The 17553-nt window shown below is 38.1% G+C and overlaps 1 protein-coding gene across 4 annotated transcripts in view; it reads right to left on the reverse strand.

Annotated features, from left to right (window-relative positions):
- Positions 1 to 17312, reverse strand: part of BMX (BMX non-receptor tyrosine kinase) — a 32465-nt gene extending 15153 nt beyond the window's left edge. For 3 of the 4 annotated variants that reach the window (XM_040703373.2, XM_040703366.2, XM_040703376.2), the window contains exons 1-9: positions 17216 to 17312; positions 16389 to 16535; positions 15296 to 15400; positions 13137 to 13218; positions 11757 to 11876; positions 10093 to 10154; positions 4638 to 4816; positions 1472 to 1531; positions 568 to 622 (exon numbers count right to left, since the gene is read on the reverse strand). In XM_040703373.2, the coding sequence (XP_040559307.1) occupies positions 568 to 622; positions 1472 to 1531; positions 4638 to 4816; positions 10093 to 10154; positions 11757 to 11876; positions 13137 to 13218; positions 15296 to 15400; positions 16389 to 16526 (801 nt within the window). In that variant the 5' untranslated portion in view covers positions 16527 to 16535; positions 17216 to 17312. The remainder of the gene's footprint in view (positions 1 to 567; positions 623 to 1471; positions 1532 to 4637; positions 4817 to 10092; positions 10155 to 11756; positions 11877 to 13136; positions 13219 to 15295; positions 15401 to 16388; positions 16536 to 17215) is intronic. The other variant, XM_040703367.2, reaches the window with a different exon arrangement.
- Between the last annotated feature and the right edge of the window lie 241 nt (positions 17313 to 17553).

The following is a 17553-nucleotide window of genomic DNA, read 5'->3' on the forward strand; positions in this document are numbered from 1 at the left end:
GCAGGCACAGATTTACTGCAGGGTAAACAGAGAGTAGCTAAAGCTTCTCCTCCCTCCTATCACTTCCAGAGGCAGTATGTGATCAGACACTGCTCCATGCATTCCGTGTGAATAAGTCCTTTCTCTGCTATACTCAGTAGCTTCACATAATTCATTAGACCAATGTCATTTTTTCTTGCCAAAGTATTTTTGAATGGTACAATGGCTAGAAAGATTTTCACTGCATATTAATATATTTAGAATATGTATTTATTTTTTGTGGTATTCCAGTCCTAACTTTTGCTACCCACTTTTACTTCTGTTAACAGCTTACCACACTAGGTTAGATACTCTGTTTTTCAGAGTTCATTTTTGAAGTGTATAATCTGCTCATCTGTGCAAGAGCAACAGTGAATCCAGATATTTTTGGAGATCTGTTTAACAATACTAATGGAGTACAAGAGTTTCTAGCAATGTGTTATGCAACAGCTATTTGAAGAGCATCAGCATCCTCTAGCTACTCAGTACAGCAAAGACAGAAACTTTTCCTTGGCTGTTCGTATACAAGCAATAACGGATATGTAGTACCTTCTGATGGAGCAGCTGTTCAGATTGGGCACGGGAGATACCAGCAACATACCAACTGTAAGAGAAGTATTAGGCTCATCACTGCAGGCTGATTTCGGAGTAAGGCACAGCACACTCATGAAAAATGCCATATATTGTAAATATTTTCAAAAATGCTTTTAAAAGCTAGAGTTGGGACTTGTCCTGCATGTGTAATTTTAGACCGTGATAAGAGAGAAACCATTAGTTCCATCTGCTTCCAATGGATTTCTATACCTTGAGATATCTGGGCCCATACTATGACTCTGGCTTTTTACAGTAAATCCTTCCAGGAAGATCCTGCAGTCCTAAAGATCTATCAGGAGCTGTAGCAGAGATAGAAATCTTCTGTTTTTCACAATATCTAAGCAAAGTGAGAAGCCCCCCCCATGGAGGAAACAAGACAAACATGCTATGTCAGATCATTTTGGGGAGTTCACGTAAAGCCTTTTTAACAAAAGTCCATTTCAGAAGGATCTTTTTATTAGTGTAGGAGTCTGGTTTGTCCAAACACTTGTCTTTTTCCTGTCCAAAACTAAATTCATTCATACTGTTGGAAGCCTTTGACCAGCGATGCTACTGATGACCTCAAAGCTGATGACCCAGAGAGGTGGTGGATGCCCTGTCCTTGGAGATATTCGAGGTCAGGATGGACATGGCTATGAGCACCCTGATCTGGCTGTAGGTGTCCCTTTTCATTGCAGGGGAGTTGGACTAGGTGACCTTTAATGATTCTATGATTTTATATATCTAATTGTTACTATGAATATAACATAAGTATATGGAATGCCATTGTTCTGTCTGTTCTCTGTACATGTAGAGTGAAAATACAACTTCTACCTAAAGAATCTCTTAGTTCTCATGAAGATATACCCTACATACTCACTCATGCTGAGCCATGGTCTGTTCTTCTGCTGATGTGTGCCCATCGACACTTGAGTTTTCCCTGCGAAGACAAAACAATACACTGAACTGATGAAAAACTGGTCATGAAAATTGTTTTCCTCAGGTTAAATGCCACACTGCATGTATTTTTGAGTAATTGTTTCTATTGTGCCATGTTCCAAGGTGGATATTAAAAAAACTGAGATATATTTACATCTCTTGATTTTTTTTCTGACCTGCTAAACACTTACACAACATTTCCCTGCCACTGTACAATATGTTGGAAAGAGAAATATGCTCTGTGCATGCTATAACAAGCAATGAAACTACATGTCTTTTCTGAATTTACGAAGAGATTGTATCTACCACTTCAAAATTTACATGGAAGATTTCCAAAACTGTACAACCCTAAACTTCCCAAATAAATATTTTTAGCATGACAGACAATGGAAAGAATTCTAAAACAATTTATTGTGCAAAAATAACAGTGATTGCACTTTATGCTGCCTTTTGTAGAATATTAAAATAATAATGGCTTTTTTTTTTTTTTTTTTTGGTTGGTTGGGTTTTTTTTCTTGTTGTTCGTTTTGTTTTGTTTTGTTGTTGTTTTTAAAGTAAACCTCTGGATCCTATCTAGTATAGTTTACTATAAGAAAATCTGTGAAGCTTCTGTAAGGTTTTCTTAAAATACTTTGACGTACACTTAATGCTTACAATGTCATAGCATCTTGCCAAAAAGAAAATTCAAGACTGATTTATAATAGAGTTGGACTCACGTTACTTTGTACTGGAATGCTCACATACATACAAATGCATGAGCATACTAGCAAGGCTGACATTTTAAAACTGAAATAAGAGTACAAAGACTGAAATCCCAGCATACTGAAGACAGTGACAAAACCCTATTGATCTAAATGAAAACAGGTGATGGGGGAAAAACTGATGTTTTTTACATTAATGTATGAGTCAAGAAGACAAATTGCATTTGATTCTACACCTTGCAGTAAATTATATGCTTAGTACCCAGAAGGTTATTTAAGAAGAAAAATATTCCAAAAAATTTGCCCAATCTTTTCTAGAGTGGCAAGGAGAACATTTAAGCAGCGGATGGCTGCATACTGATTCACCTTGGCTCATCATCATTCAGGAATAACTTTCTCAAGTGCTTGGTACAAAACCCTCATTCCTGCAAAATAAACAGTTCACAGTTCAGCAATCCTATATGATTGCATCTTAAAATTGGTCACTTAAGGTAGGAAAAGGGATTAATCAGACAAACACTTGTTAGAATGTCACTAACAGAAATGCTCATGGTTAAAACATTTCTGCTTTTTTTATGTGACATGGAGAAAATGCAGAGGTAATTTTTTTTAGAAGACTATATTTCAATGAATTATACTTTTCACTAGTCACTGAAATGGCTTATTTCTCAGTGATTGGCATCATCATCTGGGAGATTGGAGCAGCTGTTAAACGATATCACTACATGCCATCTTCATTGCTGTGATGAGGCATGCCAGTGACTACCAGATGCCAGCAGAGTATCCAAGGTCAGACACAGACAGTCAGCAGGTAGGCTCAGCACTCTTTCCCACGCAGTGCCAAATGCATTTGAGAAGCTAAGCTAAGTGAGTATGGGCAGCTGAGCTAGCATATGAAGCAGCTGGCAGCATGGCATGTTGGACTAAGTTATGAGGACCCACAGTCATCTACAGTGGTTAAGGGAGTGGGCTGTACGCTGTGCCCACCAGAAAGATAAACATGGGGAGTAAGGTGTATATTGGCATATGAATGGAGACAGAAAGGAAGGGTTTCTTCACCACAGATCTCAGTAGAGAGAGAAGAAATCCAAGAATGCAGAAAATCTGAAACAAGTAGCTGCCAGCTGTTTGTTCCTACTACATTCAAAACTCCAAGATCTTTGAAGTTTCCAAGCAGAACTTTAAGATTTTGCTATGCTCTACATGGAGTTTGTCCTTGCAGAATCAGGGCTGCAAAAGCCTCAGTTTCACAAGCCAGAGAAAAAACTATAAATGCCCCCCATTCTCTTGATTTCTTTTTTCTCCTTCATTCATCTCAGAGCCTTCTGCTCAGGCTTCATTAACAGAGCTGCCTATATCATACGTTTTTGCATAGCCATCAACTTTCCAGTGATGACATTTAGCAGTGAATCTCAGCTTACTGATTTATTATTGTCTTTGAATTGCTGGGGTGGTATGCTGCTTTCTTAATCCAAACAGCATGCCAATCCTGTCAGCTTTAAAATACAGACACTTTAACTTAAGGTTGATTTATTTGTTTGCTTACTTGCAGATGTAAACTTAATCAATGAGTTATGAATGGATCAACTAATTCCGCTCTGTTCCAAACCAGTTTGGATATCCCCTTGCTTAAAAATTCTTCCCTTCTACATTTCTGTCGTGTACATGAAATCAAACTCAAAGAGTGTCCATCATGAGACAGACAAGAAGTCGTATCTCTTCCAGGCAGCTCCTGTTTGTTGTGTTGTCTTTGTCTTCAGCATACTCTGAAAGCTGTTTCTTATTTAATGACTTGGGAAGCGATTTTCTTTTCTGCCACAGATGGATGTTAATGAAAAATGTTGTATTTTAAGCAGTCAAAGGGGATTCTTCCAGTTGTGAACCTCAAAGGGAATAATTTAATGCTTCTGTTCCGTGCTGGATGGAATTGTTTCAACAGTTCTCACTGGTCTCCTGTGCTGTCACTGTTATTGCAATAGCGGCGGTGTTGGTCTAAAGATGATTTGTGTATACGTGAGAGGCAAAGTCTGTGAGGAGAGAGTTATCTTCTTATTCACTGAAACTAAATAGTTGGAAATAAATGGCCAGCTTCAGAGTGCACAAGCCCTTCTTCAGGCACACATCAGAATTAAAGCCACTGGATACCACAGGCAGCGACTGCACACAGGCAGTGACTGTAGTAAATCTCACCCAGTACGGCAGCCAAGGATGACAATGAAAATGGAGTTGTACAGAACACAACGAGGCTTCTTTAAAAAGGTTTAAAAGCTACTAACATAGTTCCAAGCTAACGCTAGCTCTACAGATCTTGTAAGGTACCAGGACTGCCGGCAATGCTATCTAAGAGGGTGAGACACGTAGAAGATCATGATCATGGAAAAGAAGTATAGTCCAGTGCATACTTACCCTTCCAAATCTCTTACTTTCCACCAGGCAAAATCTTCCTCTTGCAATACATGGTATTTATTGCTTTTGACAACACGGATAGCTGAATTTCCTGAGGGTTCATAGTTGCATTGGGCCACAGCCATATTTAGAATTCCCTTGTTTGATGATACAACCTGAGGCAGGCTTCTACGTCTCAGCTTTTGAAGACAGAAGAAATAAAATGATAAAGAGATACAGCACAGAATACAGTAAGAAAAGATAAGCAATGTACACAATCACAAGTATCTTCAAAACGGATAACAGTGTTAACCAAATTAGTCAAAGCTAAGAAGATGGGCACAGGCAAGAACTTTTTTTTCTCATTCATGTAAAAGGACATTCCAGAAATTGTTGTCCATATTTGTGAGACGGGTCAAAACAGAGCCAATTTCCATCATAATGACATCTGAAGCATTACATAGAGTGCAGGCTGACACAGCTGTCATAGAAAGCTCTCATTAACAACATGACATATTAGACTGCACTCATACCAAAAGCCTAACATCATCTGAAGCTGATAGAGTTTACTGAGCAGTTGCAATTCATGTGCATTAGACACCATGTGAGCAAACAATATTACTATAACTAAGTGCAGTGACATCCTATTGTATCAGAAAACTCCAACACAGCATCACAGTATTGTAACTTACGTATACATATATTAATGACTGTTGATCAATAGTAATAATTACCATAAAGCACAAGAGACACTCATCGGTCGTTTCTACTAATCCCTGAAAGAAAAAACTACACGATTCTAAACTGTCCCCTTTCCTTATCATCTCTTATTGACTAGCTTGGATGTTTCTTTGCTAAGCTTATTAGATATTAGGAACCTCACTTCTTGGTGACAAAGTTTCTCTATGCAGATTTAAACAAGTATAGGTATATAACAATAGGATTCATCTTTGACCCACATCTTCAGGTGAAATGTGTCTTCCTACAGAAGTTTCTACCTATCACCACCATTTGTTTAGGAGGTCTACACAAATAACTTGGATGAGAAGCCTGAAGTTAGATTACATGAATCTAACCATAGGCAAAAAGGCAACTTAGATTTAGGAATTGAAATGCTTTTAGAAATTGGAGAAATGTCAGAAAATCAAGAGAGAAAATTGAGGCATTCCAATTCTGTAAGAGCAGGGAAAACTACATGTGAAAAACTGACAGCAAAACTCAGTCTTTCAGTGTGCTGCTTTCATTTACTCTTACTGACAGCAAAAGATGGGGGATATCAAAGACTTGAGATAAGAGGCTCTAAGTGCCAACAATTTATCTTATGCAAACATTTTATATTGAAAAGCACTGTAATGCAATACCAGGTAAGAATGCCAAGTGTTTGAAGCAGGCTGTGATTCCTTGAAGTCAAATCCTAGCAACCACGACATTGTGTGCTTGCTTGTTTCATCTTTATTGATATTTCTTTACTAAATTTAAGCAACGAGAAACCAAGAAGCCAATTGATTGACTCCATGGAGCCAGAAGATACACAGGATCTTTTCCAGTAAACACAGAGTCTCAATCTGATCTTACTGAGTTCCCATGGCGATGCTCGTCTGTAAAGAACAGAATCCTCATTTGCCTAGACTTAGACCTGTTATTCATCAAGCATTACTGCTTCAGCACAGGAAGACTAGTTCCAGTTGGCCATGTCTGACTTCAGTGGAAGGGAGCTTTTAGCTTGAAGGCCTTTGTTAAGCATGATCCACGCCTTAGGCTGTCTGTTTGTTTTGTGGATAATGACAGAAATAGAGTGGCCTGCAGGTATCAGAAAGATGGAGAAAATTATAATGCATTTTCATAAAAGCATCTAGTAATATTAGAGCAAGTAAATATTTAGTAAATGTATTTATGGGCTGATCTGTACCTCTGAGATCTGGCTTCGGCAATTTTTGAGATTAAACTGTTCTTTCTTAATTCCCTGTTTTGCTTATGGAATGATCAGGGTGTTATGCTTTGAGGGAGCTTTAATCTTTTTGTGAAACAGAAGAAAGTGCAAAGTGCTGGTCAAAGTAAATGACAGAAATAATTATGATCAAATAAAGGAGTTTTATTTTGTCCAACTCAACAGGGGAAAGATCCAGCCAAAGATGAGCACATCAGATTTGCATCTCTTCTGGTTTTACTGCTAGATTTGTACTTGTCTTTTGCAATATTTCTGGATGTACTTTTGTGCAACCTGGTGCAGATTAATGTTTTGGTTTGTGTCCTTAGATAATGCTTTCCATATCCAGCACTGGTTGAAAGCCCTTAAAGCCTATACTTTCCTAATAGTAATTGAATACACCTTGTTACTTCCTCTTTGCTAGCAGTGATATTATTGTGATTTCTACATTGATGACTTTATCACCACCATCTAGAGAGAGCTTTAGGTGACAAGCTGAGATTTAGGTGTGATGGGAAAATGCAGTATGCCTACTATCTGCAAAACCATGTTCCCACAATACAACTGGAGGTATGTGCTGCTTCATTTACCCTTCCAAAAAACCTGTCCAAAAAATTAGCATAAGGAGATATGTGTGTGCACTCAGTGGACTTCTACCTGACCTAGAGAAAGTATTTGACATTGCAAAGACAGTGCCTGTCAGACACCAACAGAGATGAAAGTGTTTCTAAGACAGGAAGATCCTGCTTATCAAAGCACAGAGGAAATGCCTACTGGTCCCTCTGAAGGCATGGTTGTCACTTGTATTCTCTGTAATAGCATCACCCTTTAGGAACCAGCTCTTCTGTGGCAACAGTGTAATGTTCAACTGATGAAAGGGACAGAGACATGAAAGGTGTAAGCTGTAAAGAGAAGAACTAGTGCCTCTGGTCAATTGAAGAAGGAGAAAAGAAACAAGACCTACAGGGACTGGAGAGGTGAGGGATATGAAATGGGAGGTAGATGGAAGGAAGATTGGCAGTTCAGTTGTACCTTTGATGACTGGTCTGAGTAGATGAAATGACAAAGTAGAATGTGCTGAAAGCTTATAGAGGTAGCTCTGGAGCTAAATATAGACTGCTGACTGCTCCTCACCATGAAAACTCAGTATTAGCCTTCTAAATCTGATCTGTATGATACAGCTTGGGGAAATGAAGTCAAGTTGTTCTAACCAGATGCGGTACTTATTATATCTGCATTTACTGAAACTCTTTTAAAAGTATTGACCTTAAGATGGCCACATTCCTGCATTTTAAACTTTCCTTCTAAAATAACACCTTTTAAATCAAGCAGATAATGAAAATAAGTCATAAAAGCCTAGCAGAAGCCAGCATGTTCAGCAGAACATTTGCATGACTGATGATCTCTCCAGATAGACAAAGCATCTCTTGACAGAAGCCAGGCAAAGCAGACCGCAGAATTCAAAACAAGTTATGCTGCTGCATGTTCACAGTGCCATTGCTTTCAAATATTATTAACAAAAAAAATACCAAAAGCTTCTTTGATCACAGCCTGTTTTCAAGGCTTTATTATTATTTTTGGAGCTCCATTTTATAGCTCATGGTTTTGTCTTGTTTCTTGATACTCTATGTAGTTTTTAAAGCCCTAGTTGTTATGTCAATTGTATACATAAGAATTCAAGCTTTTCTTCTTCTTTTTTACAGTTTCCTTCTTATCAACAAAGAGAACCAAGGAAATGGGCCCAGAGTGCATCTTAAAGATACAAACCACAAACTAGAAGACAAATGAAAAGAAGGCAGGAGGCACAATTTAAAAAAAAAAAAAATCTCATTATTTTAAATCCGATCTAGTTTACTTTTGGAGGAGGTTGGACTAGTGATCTGAGAATATGCAGACCATTCTGCTAGCCCTTTTTAAAGAGATGAAGATCAAACAAAATTGTTCTTTTCTATTTCCTTGCCATTTTTACCTACACCTCACAAAACTTAGAAACTTGGCTGGGCTGTGAAATTAAGGTAAAAGATAGTAGTATAGCCTAAGGACAGAAACATATTTCTTGTATAAGAGGAGAAACATAGATTACTCTGAAAGTAATACCTCTTATTTATTGTCATGGAAACTACAGCAGATACAAAGAACACAATAACAGTATTTGATAGTGATACTTCTGTGCCATTTTGTCAGACTGCCTCTCTGCTGCCATCTCTCAAAGTACATTGGCAAGAAGCTTCAACCTCTACTGCCATACCACCACCAACTGCCTCTGACATCATGAGTCAACATAATAAAACAGGAGGCATTATTTTCAGAACACCACTCATAGAAGAGGAAATAAACATAGAAACAGATCTTCCAGTCTCTGCTTTATCCCTGTTCCTTCCAGCTTTTCCCTTTTTCATCAAGCACCTTGGTAAACTGCTGCATGCAGTGTTTGGTTGTTTGGTTGGGTTTTTTTTGGCATACTGGTGTCTTGTTTGTCCTTTGAGTCTGTTTGCTTAGTTTTCACAGATGCACAGACAGCAAGACACACGATTCTGGGTTTCTGTTTGGTATAAAGTCAAGACATAGGTAGGAGTACATATATATCTCAGAAGCACTTCTCAATTCATTAACTTGAAGTATGTTTCTGTTAAGCTAAACAGATGTTCCTAAAGAGGCACCTGTACTCCTGACCCAGCCTGTTGGAGCAGTGTAACTTGGAAATTGCCAGAGATAAGTACAGTTTATCCATCATTTCTCACTTAAATTAAGTCATAGAATCATAGAATCATTAAGGTTGGAGTCCAACCATTGACCCATCACCATCATGCCCACAAAACCTCAATATATTTTTCTACAACTTCAGTTACTATGTTTTTTCCAAGTACTAGAAGCACCATTGACACTGGGAAGTGTGGTAGAGTGGAGTTTAGGGTATCTGTAAGAATGGGGACTTCCTATGCTCTAGCGAACTAATTTTGATGGCATTCACTAAAAGATGTCACTGTAAAGGCTGTAGTGTTTATTACTACCAACTTGTTAAGGGAACTGGCTGAGACTTCCTCAATTTGCCATCTTCAGTACACTGAAGAGGGAGTTATGTCCCTCCTCATGACATGCTGCTGGGCACCAGATTGCAGTACTTTGATCAACAATGGCTTGCATGGGTTGATAGTGATAAGACAAGGGGGAATGGTTTTAAACTGAGATGGGGGAAGTTTAGGTTAGATATTAGGAGGACGTTTTTCACTCAGAGGGTGATGACACACTGGAACAGGTTGCCCAAGGAGGTTGTGGATGCTCTATCCCTAGAGGCATTCAAGGCCACACTGGATGTGGCTCTAGGCAGCCTGATCTAGTGGTTGGCAACCCTGCCCATGGCAGGGGGGTTGAAACTAGATGAACTTTGAGGTCCTTTTCAACCCAGGCCACTCTGATTCTATGATGACAATATATTAGAGATTGAGACCAATTTCCAGGGACAGCCTGCAATTCTCCCATCTTATAGCACTTTATATCGTCAGTATATCGATCTTTCTCTACAGGTTGATACTCAGAAGTTAGACCTACCAGTGTTTGAGGGACTGGAGGCAGTGGTTTCACAGACAAGGTTGTGCAACATAGAGTCACATCTGAAAGACAGGGATTAAAAAACATACTGTGAATTTCAGCAAGAATTTATCTCTTGATGCTTTCTCACTTGCAGAACTATATAGTGGCAGCAACAACAGTGACATTTCTTTTCCCTGTGATATAGAACTGCTTTAATTCTGTATTTTCCAACTTCCTCTTAATTCATCTCAGTATCTTTTAAAAGTCCATAAACCATTGTTCTAATCTATGCCAAGTGTCTGAAATAGGCACTTGTAGTCTATGAAGCAGTGATTAAGAGTACTGCTTTCCATAACCCAGCAGCCAGAAGACTCAGGCTCTCTGGAGTTTCCCCTACACAGGCAATCTCTCCTTCTGCTCTGCATGTCTCCACTAACAACCTCAGCAGCTCATTTAGGAACAAATACAAAGTAGACACAGCATAATATCTTGCACGCATTATTATCTCTGGCAGAAATGAAGCGTTCAATGTACCAAAATACTCCTTGTAATTCTTCTCTTGGATAAGTCATCCATGGCTGACAGTGAGGTATTTCCTTGTCCTTACAACTGACTGTGGGTTTCATGGCCCTGTTGGCTCATGTAACAAATGGTTTGGAAGCTATATGAAGCTATTCAAATTACTGTTACAAAATAGCTGACAACTCTTTACATTAGCCAATGTTCCATAAACTGTATAAGAGCAGATAAGACTATGTCTTTAATTCCAATTTTCAAAAGCAAATGCTTCTGTCTTGCTGGGAGTGTCACAGACACAATTCAGATTCCAAACTATGCACACCTACAGTTTTTAATTTGTCTTTTAATTTGGGTACTTACATTTTTGATTGTGACATTAAATGCTCAAGACCAAGTTTTGATCATGATTGAAATTAGTAAATCTGAGTGCTCTACATTCCAAATAATCCAGCTTTAAACAGCTGAAACCTAAATATTCATAATTCACCATTCTGTTTACTTAACATGAGTTGGATTTCTCATTAAGCATGTATAGAAGCATGAGGGAATTCCCTTTTGACAATATGAAATCTGGGAGGGTACTATTTTATAGATTTTCTTCTCTCAGTCTTCATAGATAAAATATAGAAAAGCTCAACAATCACAATACTGCAAGTTAGATCACATTGTTTCCACCTGTCTGGTTGTGGGAACCTTATCAACTGAGGAGTCTTTGAGCATAATGCTACAATTTAACTAGAGATCTTACGCATAAAGAAGAAAATATTTCCATTTTGATTATTTTGTGAGTAAAAATGTCACCATCTTCTTTATCAAACACAACAGATATCATTTAAGTATTCATAGAGTCACAGAATTATTTGAATTGGAAGGCCAACTGGTCCAATTCCCCTGCAATGAACAGGAACACCTACAGCTTGATAAGGGTGCTCAGAGCCCTGTCCAGCCTCAACTTGAATGTCTCCAGGGATGGGGCATCTAACACCTCTCTGAGCAAACTCTTCCTGTGCTGAAGAGTCTGACCTCTCCTTTTTTGTAGCCCTCTTTCAGAAAGAAGGGGACAGACTCTTTAGCAGGGTCTGTATTAGTTCTCCCATTTGGATTTGGCATATTGTGAAAAGCATTACTGAAATTAGGTAAATAGAAACAGAAGAAGACATTACATTTCTCCCAAGTCGTACATCCAGGAGCTGCTTTACAAGTCTGATTGCAACAGAGAAACCTCCCATTGGTGAAGAATCTTCTGTGATATTTGCTTAGTAAATTGGTATTTTCTTTAATTTCTGGAAAGTATAAAGAAAAAGAAAACAACTAAGAAAACACGAAAAGCTGAAACACTGAAATCTTTTTGTTTAATAGAACTTGCTGCACTCAACTGTGGGACCTCTTAGTGCTTATTGACTCCTATCTCTAGACACACATCCTCACATTTCATTCTCCATATTGTTTTGTCCTCTATACCATATTTCTTCATATATGCACAAGTCTGAATTCCACACTCACCAGCTACCTCTTTTTTTGACATCTGGGTGTCAAGAAAGACACAGTGCAGTCCTATGAAACAATCAACAGACAAAGTAGGATCTAACAGCTATGATTCCAAATCACGTATCTTACAAAGATTTCACAATCAATAATAGAAATAATAAAACATTTTTTCTATTTCAAAATATACGGAATATTTTCCTAGAACTAACTACTGTAAGAAAACAATACTCCGTGATACTCAGTATCAGATACCCAGTACCTGAAATGGCAAATTCAACCTGTTTATCTGCTAAAATATATCTAACATTTAAGCATACCAAAGGGAAATACAATCAAAAAAACATTTAATATATAATCCAAACATTGCTTTACTCTACAGAACTAGCCCCAGTGCAATTACTGTGCTAGTGATATATTAGTTCTGTGAGTCATAACAGCATTTTTGGCTTCAGAAGAAAGCTAAAAGAAATGTAGGATGACTAGACTGAGACTTTAAAAACTGATTGCTTCTGGACAGGGTTCCAAATCTCCTGAGGTGACCCATTTTTAACCCTAAATTCTTAAACGTGCAATAGAGGACAGAAAGGATCAGTACACCTTTGGTGACCAGTACTTTCAGACACTAATAGTAGGCTAATACTAATATGTGTAGTGTAAAAGGCTTGTAGGCAGCTGAAGTGTTTTTGCTATTATTTGCCTTATGATCTGTACAAATGTATCACTCACACAATCTTATTCTTCACAAATTTTATTTTAAAAGATTTCGCTTCAGTATACCAAAACTCTCTATTAACATTCACTGGTTGGAACATATTACGAAAATTAGGGAATTTTAAAATGTTCAAGAATAATACCAAAATAAGCTTTCATCTTTTAAAATTTGTAACTCATTCTTGAAAATTCCAATGCATTTCAACCGCCCGGATTTCAAGTATGAATAAGACTTAAAAAAGGTGAGAATGAGTTGCATAAAATGATAGAGCAGAGTATTTTCCTATCTCCCCTGAAGTTATTTGGTTATCTGGATATCCTGACACACAAAGGGCTAGTGTTACCTCTATGCAAAGCTGCAAGCCACTTGTTCCGTCTCTCTTCATCAGGTGCATAGACATAGAGCAGGCCACCTTTGTACACGATCTGGAAGAGGTTGCCAGCATGGTGAGAGTGTGTGACCCAAAATCTTCATGCCAAAACTTGGGAACCAAAATTAGGCTTTGATGATTCACTGATATTAAACTTCTACAACTTAGTAATGTTTTTTGGAAGTCATATATAGTACTGTCATCACATAAGCTTTGTGTGTACTTCCTTAACCACTGTGGATCATATCCAAAAGAACCACTGAAGAAAAAAGGGGCAGCATAGAATATTTATAGATAGACCTGTCTTCTATATACAAAAGACCTTACAATTCACAAAGAAACTCATTTTTTCCACTTCAATTTTTCCAGACTCCTCTTCCAGCTTCTGGCTGTTGTTACACAGGCCAGTGCCTGTCTCCAAGTACTCAGAAGCAAATACTGAGACAGAGCAAAAGCTTGGGGTAGTTTTGGATCAGGGAATTCTGATCCAAAGGTGATGCATTCATACTCTGTTGCCTTGGATAAATGTTTTTCTTCTGCAAATTAGTTCAGCTGCCTTTGAAAGCAAGTAACCAGTATCTACAACTTCCCACAGTAAGTATTCCAATAGCTTAGCTATACAGTATGAACAATCAGCCTATTTTTCTTGTGTTCAGCATACTTTCTGCTAGCCTCATTTGATGCCTACCTAATAATTACTAACATCTGCTTTGCTGTTTGGGTGATGCTTAGTATAGGCTGTGTGTGTATGTGTTAAGTCCAGGGCTTCTTTTCCCTTGTGCACATTGCTTTTCAGTCATCTGCAATGAATTTCAAGTATCACTTTATTGCTTTGTTTGTACACTGAAGAGCACTTGTTATTAAATTTGTACTCCCTCTTGTAAGCATACCAGACTGGTCAATCCATTTTCTGTCTCTTTATTTAGTTAAATGATGGAGCTCTATGAGCTTTTCTCTTTAAGGCATGTTATCCAATCCATTAGACACTCTGAAGCCTCTCCTCTGACCTCCCTTCAGTTTCCAACATCTTTCTTGAATCAGAGTCACCAGATCTAGACTCAGTATTCTCCTGCAGATCACAGTAGTGTCAAAGCAAAGGCAGTATAGCCTTCCTGGTTTTATTCAATGTGTGCCTCTGTCGATGTCCAAAGATGCCATTAGCTCCTTTGGCCACAGCACCACACTGGAACTGATGAGAATCAGCTATCAGGATCCTAACCCCCTTTTCAGAGATACAGTATCCCAGAATGGAGCCCCCCATCCTGTGACTATAGTTTGTATTCTTCTTATCTGAGTTGTGAATTCTTCAGATAAACACAGTAATTTAAAACAAGCGCACCATTCACTGCCACAAAAGTGGTGAGGGAGAAGGGAAAGGAAGAAAGGAATGACATTTAGGAACAAGTAGGAAGTGAAAAACTAAGCATTTCTCAAGAGGATGCCCTTGGCCATGGCAATTTTTGCAGGGTCATAGATTAACACACTATCAAGCAGCCTGCTGCTGGTGGCTGTGCTGCTCCAGGTGGCACTCCAAGGAGAACTATGGCCTGCTTGTGCTCACAGAATTGATACTGATGGAGGCTCTGGGGAGAACGTGCTGGGGAAAGAGATAAAAAGCAGCAAATCTGAAGTTATGGTTTCCTTATTTAATTCCTGAACAGTGCTTTGTGCAGCTACATCTTCTGGTACATGCACAAAGCATAGCTTTGGATTTACTGACTGAGGCCTAAGAATAGTAATCAGGCAGTCTTGGGTCAAATCCTGCACTTGGCATTGGGCAAAAAGAAGGGAGTGGAGACAGTGAGAATCAAAATGAGATTTTTTAAGTCCCTAATTATGCCTTAAAAATGTCATAATCATGTAAATGTATTGATCTATATATTAAAGCAAATATGACAGAAATTTGAACATAAGAGAAAAAATTCTAGACCCAAATTTTATCCCAGCCAAGTAAAAACATTTTAACAAGGTCACAACTTCAGTAATAAGGACAGATTTTCTACTTTTTTGGAAATATGTATGGAACTCGGCCATAGCATGTATTGGCAACTGGGACAGGAGTGATCAGTGTAATCCTAGGATGATTTGAATATTTCACATGAAATGAATACAAAATAAATTTCATGACTAACCTGAAAAGGATATTGTCTCGCAGGAGGTGTTGATTCCTCAAGATTCACTGTCTCGACACATCGGATTTTCTCGATCTCAATAGACCCCTTCTTCCTTCCTCTTTTCTAAGAGAAAATAAAGCAGATTGTAACCTAATGTTAACTCAGCATGGAGTATTCTAGATTTACTGTTCCATGCAGTTTTGTGTCTCAAGCTGGATAAACCATAGCTTCATGGTTGTTAAATTTTAAAAGTAATAAAAAACATTCTTGGTGCCCTAACCACATTTATATATCAATCATATTCCTTTGAAAGTCAATTAAAAATTACAGGACATGGCCCTATATTTGAGAAAACATCTGCTGCAATTGTAAGAGTACAGCTGCAGAAGGGGAATGAGGGGAGAAAGAAGAAAGAGGAATTAAGTGGAAGACACCTTAACTGCGAACCAGAAGCCTAGCTGTGGCATTTGTATTTTTGCTAAGGTGCAGGAGCATATTCTCAATGGGCTTCCATGCAGAATCCTAATGAAATATAACTCACCGGAGGGACCTGAATGTAGTACAGGAGCAAAAACTTTGAAATAAGTTGTCAGGGTAATGTATTTGCATTCCCAATAGGAGATTTTCTGAGTGAAATCTACCCTCGTGTGATGCACAGTCAGTATCTAGAAATCGATAGCTTAACCATCTGCTTTATACGAGTGAGGGATAAGATTGGGAACTAATTACGCCTCACACAAGTAATTTCTGAAGCCACTTATTTATATCACTTCAGAGGGAGGCCTAAATGAAGAAAACATCCCAATTCAAGACAATATGTAAACATATGCCACTGTTAATTACTTGCTTAAGTTTTGTTGTCTTGCAAAGGATGCAAACAGATGCTCAATGGCAAACATAGCTGTAAGAGTTGTTCTGAGTAGAGACACTCTTAAGCATGCAGCCAAGTGAACTGAAAATAGAATTTGTTACCCTCTAATTTTTCAGTTTTACTCAAAACAGAGTACACCTGCTTTTCTAATGCATCGCTTCTAATCAAGTTTCACACCAGAAGAATGAGGTGATGGTTGGAATATCTTTGAATAGTTTACTTAAGAAAATGAGTTTTTACCTCTTTGCCGTACTCATAATAAGAAAGGCTTGTTTTTGTCAGAACAAACAGCCTTTTCTTGTAATTAGCTGGTGACATCTTTCTCTTCTGTTGTGACTTCTTTAAAAGAAGTTCTTCTAGAATTATCTTTTTCTCCATTTTACTTCCCTAAAAGAATATCATAGGAATTTTTATTATCACTATTAATAAATATGACAACACCAACTGTACAAACAGTAATAAAGAATATATCAAGTCATTGTTTTCTATATGTGTTTTGAAATTCTATAGTAATACATGGTTACAAAGCATGTGTTTAACGCTGCATAAACAAATGAGGTTGATTAACTTATTCTTCAGGGGAAACAATCACATTATAGGAAAATGAAGATAAATATATACTGTATTTCTAAATAAGGCACTTCTGTTACTTCATTGTCTGAGTATCTCTCCTTCTAAAGACATGCACGCTTTCTGGCAAAGAGCACAGTCTACTTTATGCACAAATGTATTACATCTGCAGCATATTACAGAAGTCATTACAGCAGCAAACAGAACAACAACAACAAAGAAAACCCTTCTATTTACAGACTAGAAAAACAGACCTAGTGCTGACAAAAGTTTGTTCCCTGAACTGGAAATTTCCCATTTCTTTCTTTCAACTGTAACAAATGCACATTTATGGAATGGTGACAGGTAGAAAAGATCAGTAAGTACAAATCTTGCGCCACATGTAAGTACATGCATGGATGTATTTTTCTTAACCTTGATAATCATACAGTAGCAAATACTAGGAAGGATGAAATCTATAATATTTCTACAAGCTTAGTATGGTTTCAGGTTCTTACCCAAGTAAAGATTTACCCAAGCTAAATGTCCTTTGCCATGTATGCTCTGGCACTCCAAAGGAAAGTGTTCTATTGAGCTATGCGCTTCGTTATGCCCTTGTTCACCACAGAGAACACTGCAGAAAGAGAGTATTTGCATGACGCTCATCACACCCACACAATTTATCCACTGAAACCTAACTGAGCCCAGAAATCAGCGGTTATCTACCAGGAACAGTCTGAAGAGAAAAACTGGGGCTTTATGAGGCACTGCTCCGCACCTCTGGCTGCCCTCTGTGTGGACAGAATGCCTACAAACTCCTACTACCAATTCCCTTTTGGATAGGCAATGCATATTA

This window comes from Gallus gallus, chromosome 1 (genome assembly GCF_016699485.2).
Source record: "Gallus gallus isolate bGalGal1 chromosome 1, bGalGal1.mat.broiler.GRCg7b, whole genome shotgun sequence".
NCBI classification, from domain to species: domain Eukaryota; kingdom Metazoa; phylum Chordata; class Aves; order Galliformes; family Phasianidae; genus Gallus; species Gallus gallus.